Source organism: Aedes aegypti, chromosome 3, assembly GCF_002204515.2.
Source record: "Aedes aegypti strain LVP_AGWG chromosome 3, AaegL5.0 Primary Assembly, whole genome shotgun sequence".
NCBI classification, from domain to species: Eukaryota; Metazoa; Arthropoda; class Insecta; order Diptera; family Culicidae; genus Aedes; species Aedes aegypti.
Window position 1 is genome coordinate 246,268,662 of NC_035109.1, and position 14,220 is coordinate 246,282,881.

A 14,220-nucleotide genomic window follows, 5' to 3' on the forward strand; every position below is an offset into this window, starting at 1 on the left:
TATAAGCAGTGTTTTCGTTTCGGAAAATCGTACTGGACGAAGTCGGCTTCTTTAATTAACTAGTGAGCTGATAGCGGTACTGAATGTATCATTCCTGGAGTGAATTTTGTGTAATTAAAAATCGGTGTGATTTGTAAGGTGCCGAAAAGATTCGGATAGAGTTCTGTGTTTTGTGTGATCTGTGACAGTATCTTTGGGTGGAGAAAATTTTTAGGTGCTTCATTCAACTTCACTGAAATATTGTGGTATAAATCAAATCTATTTTCCTGGACGACGCAAAGACCAGATTAGTAACGAAGATCTATCTCCAGTATACTTTGTCTGCATTATATCAAGGTAAAGAATATAATCATTTTGAAATAACAAAACAATGACATCAAATTTATTTTAGGTAAATAATACACATCTAAGGTTCTCAAAACACATTCTGGACAGCATAAAGGATCAGGTATTTCAACCACATACTTAGCATCGTTGCGGAAAAACAATATTGCAATTTACTTTCGCTGCCATACCTTAAATTTCCCTAAATCTAAGCAAATTTGGCAGGTGGCGTTCCATTGCTGAAGAAAATTCAACACATACACCCATACAGGCAGTAAGAAAATATCCAGCATCCCACCCTGATTTTCCATATGTACTATCATTTAGGGGGAAGGATAACAACGCGCAGATCTGATTTTTGTTGTTATTGTTGCTTCTCTAGAACAGATAGTGACTGTCAATGCGTTTAGGAAGCACGAATGGATCGACGGATGCGAGATTATAGAAGCTCTAGCTAGAAGCAATCCTCAAGTTAAGGGACCAATGCGATAAAATCGGATGAAATTGCTATCTTGCGATTTGGCTGCTCAGCGAAATCTAAACCAACAAAAATGGGTTACTAAGCCTGTCGGGGAATGTGGTAAACATCTAACGTATCTTCGCAGCGTTTACACTGCGCGAAGCGTCCAGCGACTATGACGAAGTTTATTTGCAATTCTACACCTGTTTATGTACACATTATCACTAGTTTTGGCGTGCTGGAAAGGGTAAGGTGAGAAGGAACTGGTTCTGTGACGAAGCATTCAAGCAAGTGCTTATTTGGGTGATAGATAGTTGCAGTTGCTTACCACTTGCAAATGAAATGCTTTGGAAATATGTTAGGCATTTTCATATAGTTACCTGTCAGTATATACTTTGAATGACGGGTGATAAAATATAGCATTACAATAAATTTATGGAGATGATATTTTGCAACTCAACAAATGACTGAAGTAGGAATTCATTTTTGTATTTCTCAGATGGATGATTTTTATCAGCTCAACTTCTGAACTAACTTCATATATAGGAATTGAGATTAATTAAAGAAACGGTGGTAGTTAAATTTACGCTAAATTTTTGAGTATATGAACTATGCACGCATAGGACATACGGGTCTAGAGGGTAAAGAAATTGCCGATCAGCTGGCAAGGAATGGATCAACCAATATGTTCATTGGTCCAGAGCCATTCCTTGGCATTTCAAACTCTGCACTAAACACGGAATTGAACAACTGGTTGTTCGATCAAATTTAATCAAATTGGAATACAGTTTCCAATGCGAATCAGTACAAAAGGTTCGTAACAATAAACACGACACAAACACAAAAACTTATAGGTTTCAACAAAAGGGATCTCAGAACATACATCGGTCTAATACCTGGTCACTGCCCAAGCAGATACCACTTATACAAGATCGGTGGCATCCAAAACACAAATTGCCGTTTCTGTGACGAGACGGACGAAACCTCACAACACCTTCTCTGCTCTTGCAGTGCACACATCCATCGTAGGTTCAAAATATTTGGCAAGCACTACTTACAGCCAGCTGATATTTGGAACGCATCCCCCAGGGAGGTGGTTAGCTTTATTAGGCTGATCACGCCAGATTGGGGGAACTACAACACTGCAACCTAGGACTTCTGCCCATCAATGGCAGATGGTTCAAAGTTCAGTCAAATGCGCAAAGTATTCCGGAGGCACATTTGCTACTGGAAAACATTGTGTACATAGAGTAATAGGGTATAGTCCTAACAAATGGACGCAGTGATCCCACACCCGACAGAAGATGCACGCATATTGTAAAAAAAAAAGAATACAGTTTCAAAGTTTCGCGTTTAAATTTAAACTTTGAGCTTAGTTTTGAGTGTTGTATATAGAGGGTCTTGTTTCCCGTACTCGAAAAAATCCCGGGATCCGGGGCAAAAATCAAATTCTTCCAAAACGACTATAGAACAGTCAGAGTAAGTTTTGAAGCAATGTTTAGTTTTATAGAGTAGTTTGGAATCTTCATGCGTTTGAATGATTGGCATAACAGCCATGTTAGACGTTGGAGCCACGTTAGACCAGGAAAAGTGTAAGGTACACCGGGCAAATTGAAACGATTACGGGAAGATAAAAAAAAACAACCACCAAATCAATTGTTGACGAATGGAACAAACCATAGAGAAACCTGTTATAGTTTATTGAATATTACGTAACTAACATACCAGAGAAACACAAGTTTAAGCATAAGTGGCCTTAAATCTCAATAAAACTCTTAGGGCAGAAAACCTAGTTTAATCATATGGGTAAACGTGGTTTACGGCTTAAACGAAGGTGAAGAAATCGGCCATTAGAGAGTAAGCTGAATACAATAGTTAAAATACATTCTTGCATCAACAGTCACAAAAAAAATTGTTTGTGCCATTATTTTAAAAAATACAACAGTATTTTCTAGTGAAATATGAAATTTCGGGAAATCCCGGGATTTTTTAAAAATTTCCCGGAATTCGGGATTTTTTAGATCCCGTGATTTTTGTCCCGGGATTCCCGGGACAAGACCCTCTAGTTGTATAATAATAGCTTAATTTCATTACATTATAAATGACAAATAATATAGCAATTGTTGAGCTTACTTCGAAATTATTTTTATTAAATTTCATTGAATAATCACCTAATTTCAATGTTTTTGAATTGTCATATCAGATAACCGTACAAATGTTTGCCTCAAAAGAAAATACACTGCCCATATTCGCAAAAATAGCCCCATGTTCTATAGTTTTTCCTGTTGTGCGAATATGGACAGTATAGGTTTGCTTAGATCTGTATTTTTAGTCAAACTGTCAAGCAGCTTTGAATGCTCTAATGGCATGTACATGTAGATCAAAATTAGTTTGGGAATGTATTCTTTCTACAGTGGGAACGAAGTTACATTGTACTGTACTGGGTGCCCGGCCATTGTGGAATTGAGGAGAACGAAATCGCCGACAATCTAGTAACACAGGGTGCAGCTTCGAGCTTTGTCGGCCCTGAACTGTTCTGTGGTTTATTTATGAATTTAATTGTTTCATCTGTCTCAGTCTTCAAAAAATCTCACTCCAAGAGCTGCTGAGATTCAAAGTCACCAGAACAGGATTTATACCGCGCGCATTTTTTGCTCAAATCCAGGCATGCAATGAATCATGCCACGTGTATGCGAGGATTGAATCCCAGGATTCAATCCTTGATTGATTGTTTGCTGGTGGAAAAATCTAGTCGGCATTGATATTTCCATCAGTTTTAATTGGAAAATTCTGCCTGACAGAACACTTGGAAAGTGAAAGATTTAACATGAACAGTTGATTCTAGTGAACTACATTTGGAATATGACCTACAGACTACCGTCAATATATGTTTGCCTCCTGATCTGCACGATTGCAACGCAACTCTCATGTAGACGAAACTCCTTGCTTCTAAACAGAGAGTATACATAAGATTTTATTAGATGGTTAGATGGCTGAAGTATGTCAAGCAGGAGTAAAGACATAGATGTGACGGCCAAATCCTGGACTTAACAATGTTTACTGATTTTGGTGCTGACCGCCAGTAGGGCCAATTTTCTGATATGTTATGCTATTTAAACGTTTCTAATGACCGATATAATTTCATTGCATTCCTTACTACACCGACCTCATTTCTTCTAATCCCCTATGAACTGTCTAACTTTCACATTCAAGACTGAGAGGATTTTATAATCGTTCGATGGATTGCTTATGAGCTCAATGACAGGGATTCAATCCTGGGATTGAATCCGTGCACAACTCGCACATGCTGAGATTTGAAAAATCAGGATTCAAAACGATCCCGCTCATTGAGATGAATTCAAAGCATGCTTGTTTGAATCTTGGAGTAGAAGGAAGCTCTTAGAAGACTGATCTGTCTAGAACAATTAATATGGTCAAACAAGGTACGATAATATGCTTTCGATTGGAAAATTAGTATATTTTGCCGTTTTCGCAATTCAATTTTTATACCAGAAAGATTTATAAAACTTTAAGGTGGATTAATTGAAAGTGCCTATGGTCACTTTGACAAATTTAAGCTAGAAATGAAAAAAAAGTATTAGGAAAACAGATTGCAGATATTATAACTTATTTAATTTCTTGTATGTAGTCTGCCAACAAAGGATAATAATAATTGATCCACTTACCCCACCCCATGAAGAAGTAGGGGTAAGTGTACCATGTAAATATATCTGTATTTATTTATAAAAATCACATATTTTTCATTGTGATTCACTCAATTAGAACTGAAATGCTCACCATGTGTTGATAGAAAACAATTTTGAAATTAATTGATTTTTATAGCTAACTAGTATGCTTGTGTTAGTGTATGTGTAGTACCAGTTTTGCAATAGTATCAGTGTGGACGTAAGAATATAACCTAAAACGAATCAGTGGTGCGAAAACATTCAACATTTTCAAGTATTTATACTTAATATGGACAAATGATCCACTTACCCCACTGATACACTTCCCCCACTGTACCTTATATGGTAATGGTTTGTGAACTATTGTAGAACGTAAAGTTTTATAGTAATAAATAAAAGGTGACCTACATCTGAATCGTATCATCATTTTACATTTTTTGTTTCACATTTCTTCAGAAATGTTGTGTATGGAAAAGCTGTAGATTTAGTTAAAACCTACAACTTTGCTAAAGGCAGCACGCCTTTAACTTTAAAACCTTGTAAATTGCCGGCGAATTTCGAGTTTTGCAAGTGTATTTTTGAAGTGAATTTTCTCAATTTTCAAAAATGATGTTCTCACAGTTGGCCTATTGTATAGCCTTTCGAAGGCCGCTAAAAGAAACAAATGATCGAACCAACTCCATAAGTTTTGGGCGTCTAAAGATTTCATAGTTTTTCACTCAAATTTGCTTATAACTTCAAAATCACAAGAAATACAAACTTGCAATGTTTGGCAAAAATGGGTATCATTACTTCCTCTAAAACTCTTTTGAAGATCACGTCCACATAAAATTTGAAATAAAAAACTTTTTTTTCTAGTCCACTCTGAGTTAAAACTTTCAGAATCATTTTACTTAGCTCAAATGAAGAGTTCGATCAAAAGCGTCTTCGACAAAGTTGTTCATAAAAACGTTTTCTAAATGTTCGTAGAAGAGCATAACCACAAATAAGATCCACCGTTTTCTAACAAAATGCAAAATTTAATTACGAACAACTTCTCTGACGCATAACCACCATACATCCAAAATCGACGAGAGCAGAGAAAACAATTTTCCAGCTAAATTGTGCAGTGATAAAAACTTACTATGGACGAGAAAAAATAATCAGTTAAAGTTTTTAATTCCTAGATGAGAGTTTTCCGACACGAATGCCAAACGAATGGTAATGTGTCGCTAATAAATAATAATAATAATAATAATAACAATAATAAGATGAGAGTTTTGCTTTTTTTTGCTTATGTTTTCCACTGACGTTACTCTACTGGATGAAAAACTCGTAATGTTCTTACGAAGGATTCGTACATTGTGTTTCAATGTTCGTACCTAATACGAAATAAAATAAAATAAATTACGATTACAATGTGGTTTGTACAATAAAACAAATGTATATTTTTAATATGAACATTGCATTTTATTAAGAAGCTGGTTGCATATATTCTAAGAGGCTGTTTCGATGCAGAAAACAACGAATGATTTCGTTGTTTCAACAAACGATTCCATTATGTATATACCTTAATTTATTTTCAGTGCACACAGAAAAAAATACTTAAATTTCAATGGGGTGGCTAAAGGCTACTGTAAAAATAAACCAAATTCGTGTATTGTTACAGCATCATGTAAATTTAAACGAATATTAATTAAATTTTTAATTAAATATGCTTGAATGTTACATTATCGTGTAAATCTGAAGTCAATTCGATTGAAAGATGAGAGATCGGTCGTTGTTATTTGCATTCATTTTGATGCTTCATATTTGTGCATGAAAACAAACATAAATTTATAACATTTGTTAGTTGTGTAGTCACGTATGGATTTATGGATCGCAAAGCCTTTCCAATAAAATTTTAATACTCTTCAATATTTGCTTATTCTATGAGTCATTTGCAGAGTTCCAAGAATACAAAAACAGCTAATAGAACACTTTTCTTGGGCATATCCAAAGTTTGACAGATACAAGGATTCGTCTATGATTTATTAAAGAAATTTTTAACAAGACACATTTTGAACTGATACAGAATATCACGCAAAAAAGTTTCAGTTAATAACTGTGGAAGTGCTCAACGAAGTCTTTTATTTCAAGGGTTTTTTTAAAGGGTTTAAATTTAACTGTGTTTCTTCCGTTTTGGCTGCTTTGATACTCCGCTTGTGCCCCGATATTTGAATCCGCACGTTAAGTGTCCATTATCTGCTCTGTCGACATATATTAGGCACTTAGTGATTTGCTTACAATCGCTTGCCCTTCAGAACCATTGCATTTCCACGACTGTTGGCCCTTCCCGACACACACAGGAGGCTGTTGTTTGCTCAGCCGGCAAACCGACCAGCCTACCTTGAGTATGTCAAGTTCTTCACTTTGTTGGCCTCTGCAACCGGCAGCCTGATCGCCGCCACTTGGGTGCCCAGCGGGCCCTTTCTAAGGTGGATGGCCTTACTGGCTACGTTGGTGACACACTGCTCTTTGAGGGCAGCCGAGTCCTCCGCGGCATCGGTGACTTCATCCAGATTTTTACACTGGAGAGTCGCTTCTGCAATCAGGGATCTTACATCAACCTGATCGCCAAGTACTTCTTGTGCCAGTTGATTATAGACTGCACCCTTTTGTTTGGCGTCCTTCTTAGTCTTAAGATCATTTCACCAATCCTAGTCCGCCTTGCGCTCCGCACATCTGCGCCCATTGACTATAACGTGCTACGCATCGCCTTCAGAACCTATCATACAATCGCCCGCCCTATGGCATACGCTGCCGCATCTTCTGCATAGATTACTTCTGTCAGGGTCATTGCATTTTCTCAACTAACATCTCAACGCTCTCTCCGAAACACTTGAAGCAAATTTCAGGAGGCTGATGTACGCTCAGTGGCTTTCCGACCAGCTTGCCATAAGTACCGCCACCCAAGTTCATCGCATTGTTGACATTTGCAACCGGGAGCCTAATCGTCGTCACATACAGGGGGTAGGCAAAATGATTGAGATAGGCAAAATTTTGCCCAAGTTCAAATGCTTATAATTTTATGGAAGATTGATGAAATTCGATGCATCCGGATGCAGTCAACGGCAAATTTGGTCTAGTTTCAGGAACTTGCTTGGCCATGGATATTGACCAACGGCCATGGATATTGAAAGTTCGACATCCTCGGCAAGAACTTCCTGTGATTGTGCTACGTTCGTCTGCGCCCAATACGGCTAACATTGGGAATTTAGGCTGTGTTAGAACGATATATTAGCACTGAGAAAGTGCAATTTATTGATTTGAACCACCCTTGGTTCTTGAAGTAGTGCTGTTTAATCATAGAATCATAGTTGGTCGGTGTTTAGACAAACATAACTGGTGGATTTTTTTAGTCTTGAGAAGATAAGTCAAGGACTTTAGCAAATCTGGTCTTCCAGTATTATTTTGATACATACATATGTTTCATCAAATTGACGGGTTTCAATATTACAGCAAAAAAATGCAAAAATGTTGTTGCTGTTATTGGAGTACTTTTTCTTAAAATAAAATAAAATTAAAAGCATATCGGTCCAATTTGACTTATTAGTATTGATCAGTTGTAGAATAATTTACACGGATAGCATAATTTATATGTTCAAGCTAATTTAATCGACCGACGGAGATCGAATACTCAATACTAAGCTATAATGGAGACCCAGAACTCCAGTATTGCACATAAAATATCGATTTATGTGCGCATCGTCGACTGGATCGATGAACTATAAATTTACATTCCTGCCTCTTTCCGGCAGCCAAGAGTGGGGCAATTAATTGTGGGTTTCGCGCATTTGTACAGAGATTAACTTTTAAATATGGCAGCTCATTAATATTAAGCACACACCTTGCGTGTCAGCCCGGGGCGATAGCGGCTATCGAGCGACGAAGATCTAAAACTTGAATGCGTTATTGACACTTTGACACACCGTTTGATTGAGGATGGCTGTGACGATGGTGGTGGTGGGAGTAGATTATCATTATGGCAATTTAACAACTTTGTTGTAGCCGAGTGGACGCAGCGTTGGCAGGTGTCTTTGGTGGGAAATGTTATGCAAATTTCAATTCAAATGTGCTGATGAACAAATGCGGAAAGCAAACGATTATTTTGGTCTAGCGAGTGTCAAGTCTGTAAACGAGACATAACACACATCAAGTAGATGTTTCAGTTCCAAAAAAGGATAGCGCTAAACGTAAAATGTTTGATTTTCATAGATTGGGAAACTGTAAGGAACACGTCATGTTAAGTCTGATCAAACATTTAATCAGGTCTTTTATTGGTCGCTACTCCTCACTTTTCTTGCACGGTAATGTAAATTAAAACAGATATTTTGTTTGTGAATGACACATTGAATTATTGCCTATTGAATTTCACTTCAATCTGTTGACAAAAGCCGAGAAAATTTTGTTGGGACAAAGTGGGTAGCAGCGTCAAAGAGGAGACCTTCTTCTTTTTCTTTTTGGCATTTCGCCCTTACTGGCACAAAGCCTGCTTCTCAGCAGGAGTTTCTATATTATAATTGATTAGGAGCGAAGAATTTCTATCCCTAAGTAAAAATTACTATTTACAATTGTGGTGAATTCATTGAAAACCTAGTGTAAGTAAAATTTCTTAAAATCAATAATTTGTAGCCTAAGGGAATTTTTTTTATTAGATATCTACCTACTTAACCTAAAGTTGGGGATTAAAATTGATAAACCTAAAGGATTTGGAAAGGTGAACACTGTTAAAATTGTAAGTAGGGGATTTTTTTTTATTACCGTACGGGTTTGGGCCGAAGGGTCTCAGATTTTCATGAAACTTTTTCCACAGGAAGGGCTCATGGATATATGAATAAAAAAAAATTGAGAAAAATTCAGGGTCGCCTATTTTTCCGGAAAACTCAGGTGGAAATTTTTTGTTTTCCCTTGACACTACTTACTTTAAAAAATCATAACTCAAGAACGAAGCATCGTAGAAACAAAGTTTTTATATAAAAATTTAAGCAAATTTTCTCAAAAATCCAAAAAAAAATATGAACTGGAAAAAGTTTTCCACAAAATTTTCCACCGTTGGGAAAATTCGTAAAGAAAAGCCGGAAAAACTATGCCCGAACTCGTGGAAAATTTTCAAAAAAATATTTTCAAGATGGTAATTTTATAAGCCTTAATCACTGAAATTTTTGGAATGCACTTTTTTTTCGTTTTTGAGTTATGGCCAATTTTGTGAAATATGTCCAGATGTGTCATATAAGACTTTTCTTTGAAAAATCATAACTCAAGAACGAAACATTGTAGAAACAAAGTTTTTATATGAAAATTTAAGCAAATTTTCTCAGAAATCAAAAAAAAAATATGAACTGGAAAAAGTTTTCCACAAAATTTTTCACCGTTGGGGAAATTCATAAAGAAAAGCTGGAAAATCTAAGCACCGAACTCGCGGAAATTTTTTAATAAAATATTTTTAAGAAAGAAACTTTATAAACTTCAATTCTGGTAACTTTTAGCATTTTTTTTTTTTTTTTTTATTAAAGACACTTTACACCATTTGGTGCATTCGTGTCTGAAAGAATATTATCATACATAATTGAATTCATTTTGGTTCACTCTCATTTTTTCTTCTCGATCGCGTCTGGTACACCTTCCAATCCGAGTTGTTCCTTTTATCGGCTGTTTGACCATTCTGACTACATGATCGCTTTGGCTCGTTCTCAACTGTCGTTCCACTATGCGAAGTCTCAGTTGACAACCGTCTCTTCCCGCTAGGCTCCACTGTTGTTTCGTTTCGATTATCGTCATCGTTGTCGTCGCCGTCGTCGTCGTCGTCGTCGTCATCGCCAGTATCATCCTCACTTGATTCGGAATGAGCCGGCGGTGGTGCGCATCGTTTTTCGTTACTCTTCTGCTCACTGCTAGGTGCGTGTGGCTCAGCTTGCTTTTCGATTGCACTCGACGAAGTTCGTTGTTGTTCCTTCGGGTAGCTAACGTAGCTGCGATGGCCGTCAACGGTAATGTATACCGGCAGCGATTTCTCCATCCTCATACGAACTACGCGAACACCATTCGGAACGCCCGAGAAATAGTTTTTCCAAACATCGTTCTGGATGGAGAGTACCTTGCCGTACTGCTGAAGGTTTTTGGTGATGATCGAATTCGGCATCTGCGGCGGCAGGTCGTGTATTTTGATAGTAGTGGTGGGACCGTCCACGTACACCGGGACGAAATAATCCACGCCTTCGTAGATAAACGAGTGTCGTAGATGGTGTTGCTTGTGAAGACGTGGTGCTACGCTTGCATTGTTCATCTCAATGAACACACAATTTTCGAGGTGATGCAATTGGATGCTCTTGACATCGGCCATGTCAAGCTGGAGCTTTTTCTTGAGGAATTCCTCCACCTGGTCCAAAACCGGTCGCTTTGGCAGGGTACTGAAGTCCACAACGAGGGTGTTTTTCCTGTGCGCAGTCATTTTGCGTTGAATGCAAAAATTCTGTCACACAAGAAACCGTGATAATTTCGAACAACTGGAGCTAAGGAGAAACACGTATATCGCGCACGAGGAGCGGTTGCCAACTGAACTTTTAGCATGTACTTTTCTTTAGTTCCTGATCTATGGTCAATTTTGTAAAAAATGCAAAGATTTGTTTTCAAAGAAAAGGCTAATATGGTCATTTTCCACAAAATTGACCATAACTCAGGAACAAAAAAAAGTACATCCTAAAAGTTACTAGAATTGAAGTTTATAAAGTTTCTTTCTCAAAAATATTTTAATAAAAAATTTCCGCGAGTTCGGGCATAGATTTTCCAGCTTTTCTTTATGAATTTCCCTAACGGTGGAAAATTTTGTGGAAAACTTTTTCCAGTTCATATTATTTTTGGATTTCTGAGAAAATTTGCTTAAATTTTCATATAAAAACTTTGTTTCTACAATGTTTCATTCTTGAGTTATGATTTTTCAAAGAAAAGTCTTATATGGCACATCTGGGCATTTTTCACAAAATTGGCCATAACTCAAAAACGAAAAAAAAGTGTATTCCAAAAATTTCAGTGATTAAAGCTTATAAAATTACCTTCTCGAAAATATTTTTTTGAAAATTTTCCACGAGTTCGGGCATAGTTTTTCCGGCTTTTCTTTACGAATTTTCCCAACGGTGGAAAATTTTGTGGAAATTTTTTTCCAGTTCATATTTTTTTTTGGATTTTTGAGAAAATTTGCTTAAATTTTTATATAAAAACTTTGTTTCTACGATGCTTCGTTCTTGAGTTATGATTTTTCAAAGTAAGTAGTGTCAAGGGAAAACAAAAAATTTCCACCTGAGTTTTCCGGAAAATTAGGCGACCCTGAATTTTTCTCAATTTTTTTTATTCATATATCCATGAGCCCTGCCTGTGGAAAAAGTTTCATGAAAATCGGAGACCCTTCGGCCCAAACCCGTACGATAATAAAAAAAAATCCCCAGTACACACTACCAAAAAAGCATGTAATTTTACGTCTTTCGGATGCACATAAAAGAAGCGAGCCGAATGATTGTAATTTATGTCGAATTTTAAACACGATAGTGTCTGGTTTGGGAATTGTCAATCACAGTTCCATCGCTTTCCGTGTATAATTAAATTTTTTGTACAGCTTTCATGTAAAATTACATTTTTTGTTCAATACACCTTCAAATACACGTTTTTGTGTCGTTCCATCACTTACATCATGTGTCGTTCAGTCATAACGAGAATTACGTCCACAATTATTTTCATTATTTTAAGAGTGTACTATTGTAAGCTAAATAATTGGAAAATCATAATTAAAATACATTTGCAGCTAAAGCTGTTCCCAACACAAACTACGAGTTTTCTGTGGGACGCTCAAAGAAAACGATACCGCAACATACACCGTGTGATAGGTACGATGATACTCTGTGCCCAGGGAAGTCAAAAAAATTTCAATTACGAAAAGATCCCTGGGCCGAGCGGGAATCGAACCCAGACACCTTCAGCATGGCTTTGCTTTGTAACCGCGGACTCTAACCCCTCGGCTAAGAAAGACCCCTAAGAGGAGACCTGCCTGTACTTAAAATCAAATACACTGGAAAATTAGCCGGTTTTCAAATATGTCTCCGGTGATTTTTTTCATATATTGTGTAAATGCATCAAAAACGGGAATCCCATGTTTTTTAGTATGAAAAACAATTAAAAAGTAGAAAAAAACAGAGTTTCTCTGATACAATGTTTGGGAAATCTTCGGATTTCGACAATATACCATGAATACTGATAAAAAATACGACGTGCAGTCGATTTTCATAATCTGATTGTCCAGACAGTGCACGAAAGTTTTTTTTGTTATATCTGCATTTAAGGTGAAGATGAATCGAAGCCAAACCTTATATTTTCAAGAGCACAAATCTGGAGAACCAAACACTAGCTGGTGGTGACCAATCGATTAAGTTTTCAGCTTAAACGGGTATTCGGTTCTCAAGATTTGAGCTGTTGAAAATTTGAGGTTTAACTTCGAAAAAACTTCGATTCATCTTCACCTTAATACTAAAAAATCCATTAGCACCGGCTTTCGTATTTTTTTGATATTTTTGAATAAGGGTTCTCACTTCTCCCAAATCAGTCCTCCGATAATTGTCGAAAACGATCTCTTGATTGAAAATGGCTTCAAATTCTTGAGTAACTTGATTTTAATTGGAGTGGTGAGTCCTAAGGTCCTATCAGTCGGAATTGCTTTGAAAATTGTTCTACGAGTCAAATAGGCCAGGAAAAGGGGATGAACTTGTCATTCATTTTTATGTCAATTCTCATACAAAATATACTTTTTCTCTGACATAAATTCATTCTAGGTGAACCACTTCCCCTGGCCTATTCCGCAAGTTAGAGTTTGACGCAGATGAACTTGCTGTTTAATGCATTGAAAAGACGGTGTCCGGCCATTTGGCCGAACGCCGTTTGACCGAACGCCATTTGGCCGAATGCCATCTGGCCGAACGGGTCGCTTGGCCGAATTACGAACAAAAAAATTAAATTGCCTCAACGCTGAATGTGGCCTAATAACTAATTAATTTGTTGATTTGTATGATGTGACGGGACTGCATGTTTGTCACTCAGGGATTGAATCCTGAGAAAATTGAGAGAATCTCTCACGTATCACTCTCTGTAACTATCATAACATGCTGAAGATAAGATAATAAAGATAATAAAGACTGTTTATGGTATAGTGATTATCACGCCCAATGGTATGGGTGTCATAGTGTAGATGTAGTTGTGGACCTTAGAGGAAAACAATATGTCTGGAAAGCGTGTGCAAGTTTTTTTTTAGGAAAACAAAAACAATCTGTGTATGACGAGCGTATGCTAGTCTACGTGTGTTCAAATGTCACTAAGCTCTGTACTGCTACAACTTTGATAAGATTGGGGGGATAGTAGTGCATGATAAAACCCCTCTAAACATGCTCCAAGCCTAGGGGACACTATTGCTATTGGAAGTTCGTGGATTGTTTATCGTGCCAGTAAAGAAAAACACCTATCCCCAACGGTAAACAAGCGAGAAAAATGGATTTTATCATCGCTCTCTGTTTGGGGCTCTCGCTCGCTGCTTCTATTTATCAGACTTGTTACACCTTGCGGCGATACAATGACGATCGTGGACCGCAACAGATGGGATGTTTTTCTTTGCTTGCTTTGATCGTGCTTCATACTCAAATGAGAGCGAATTCGTCAATGCCTGTTGTCACTATATAAGTGCTCCGAGAGAATGAA

The 14,220-nt window shown here is 37.2% G+C and overlaps 2 protein-coding genes across 2 annotated transcripts in view; one reads left to right on the forward strand and one right to left on the reverse strand.

Moving 5' to 3' along the window:
- Window positions 1–214: 214 nt before the first annotated feature.
- Window positions 215–14,220, forward strand: part of LOC5565233 (focal adhesion kinase 1) — a 322,375-nt gene continuing 308,369 nt past the window's right edge. Inside the window, exon 1 of the mRNA XM_021849317.1 lies at window positions 215–336. The gene's annotated coding sequence lies outside the window, so the exon portion shown is untranslated. The remainder of the gene's footprint in view (window positions 337–14,220) is intronic.
- LOC110678157 (nucleophosmin-like) lies at window positions 10,064–10,507 on the reverse strand. Its single transcript, XM_021850778.1, has one exon. It carries the CDS (start codon window positions 10,505–10,507, stop codon window positions 10,064–10,066), a length of 444 nt encoding a protein of 147 aa, XP_021706470.1.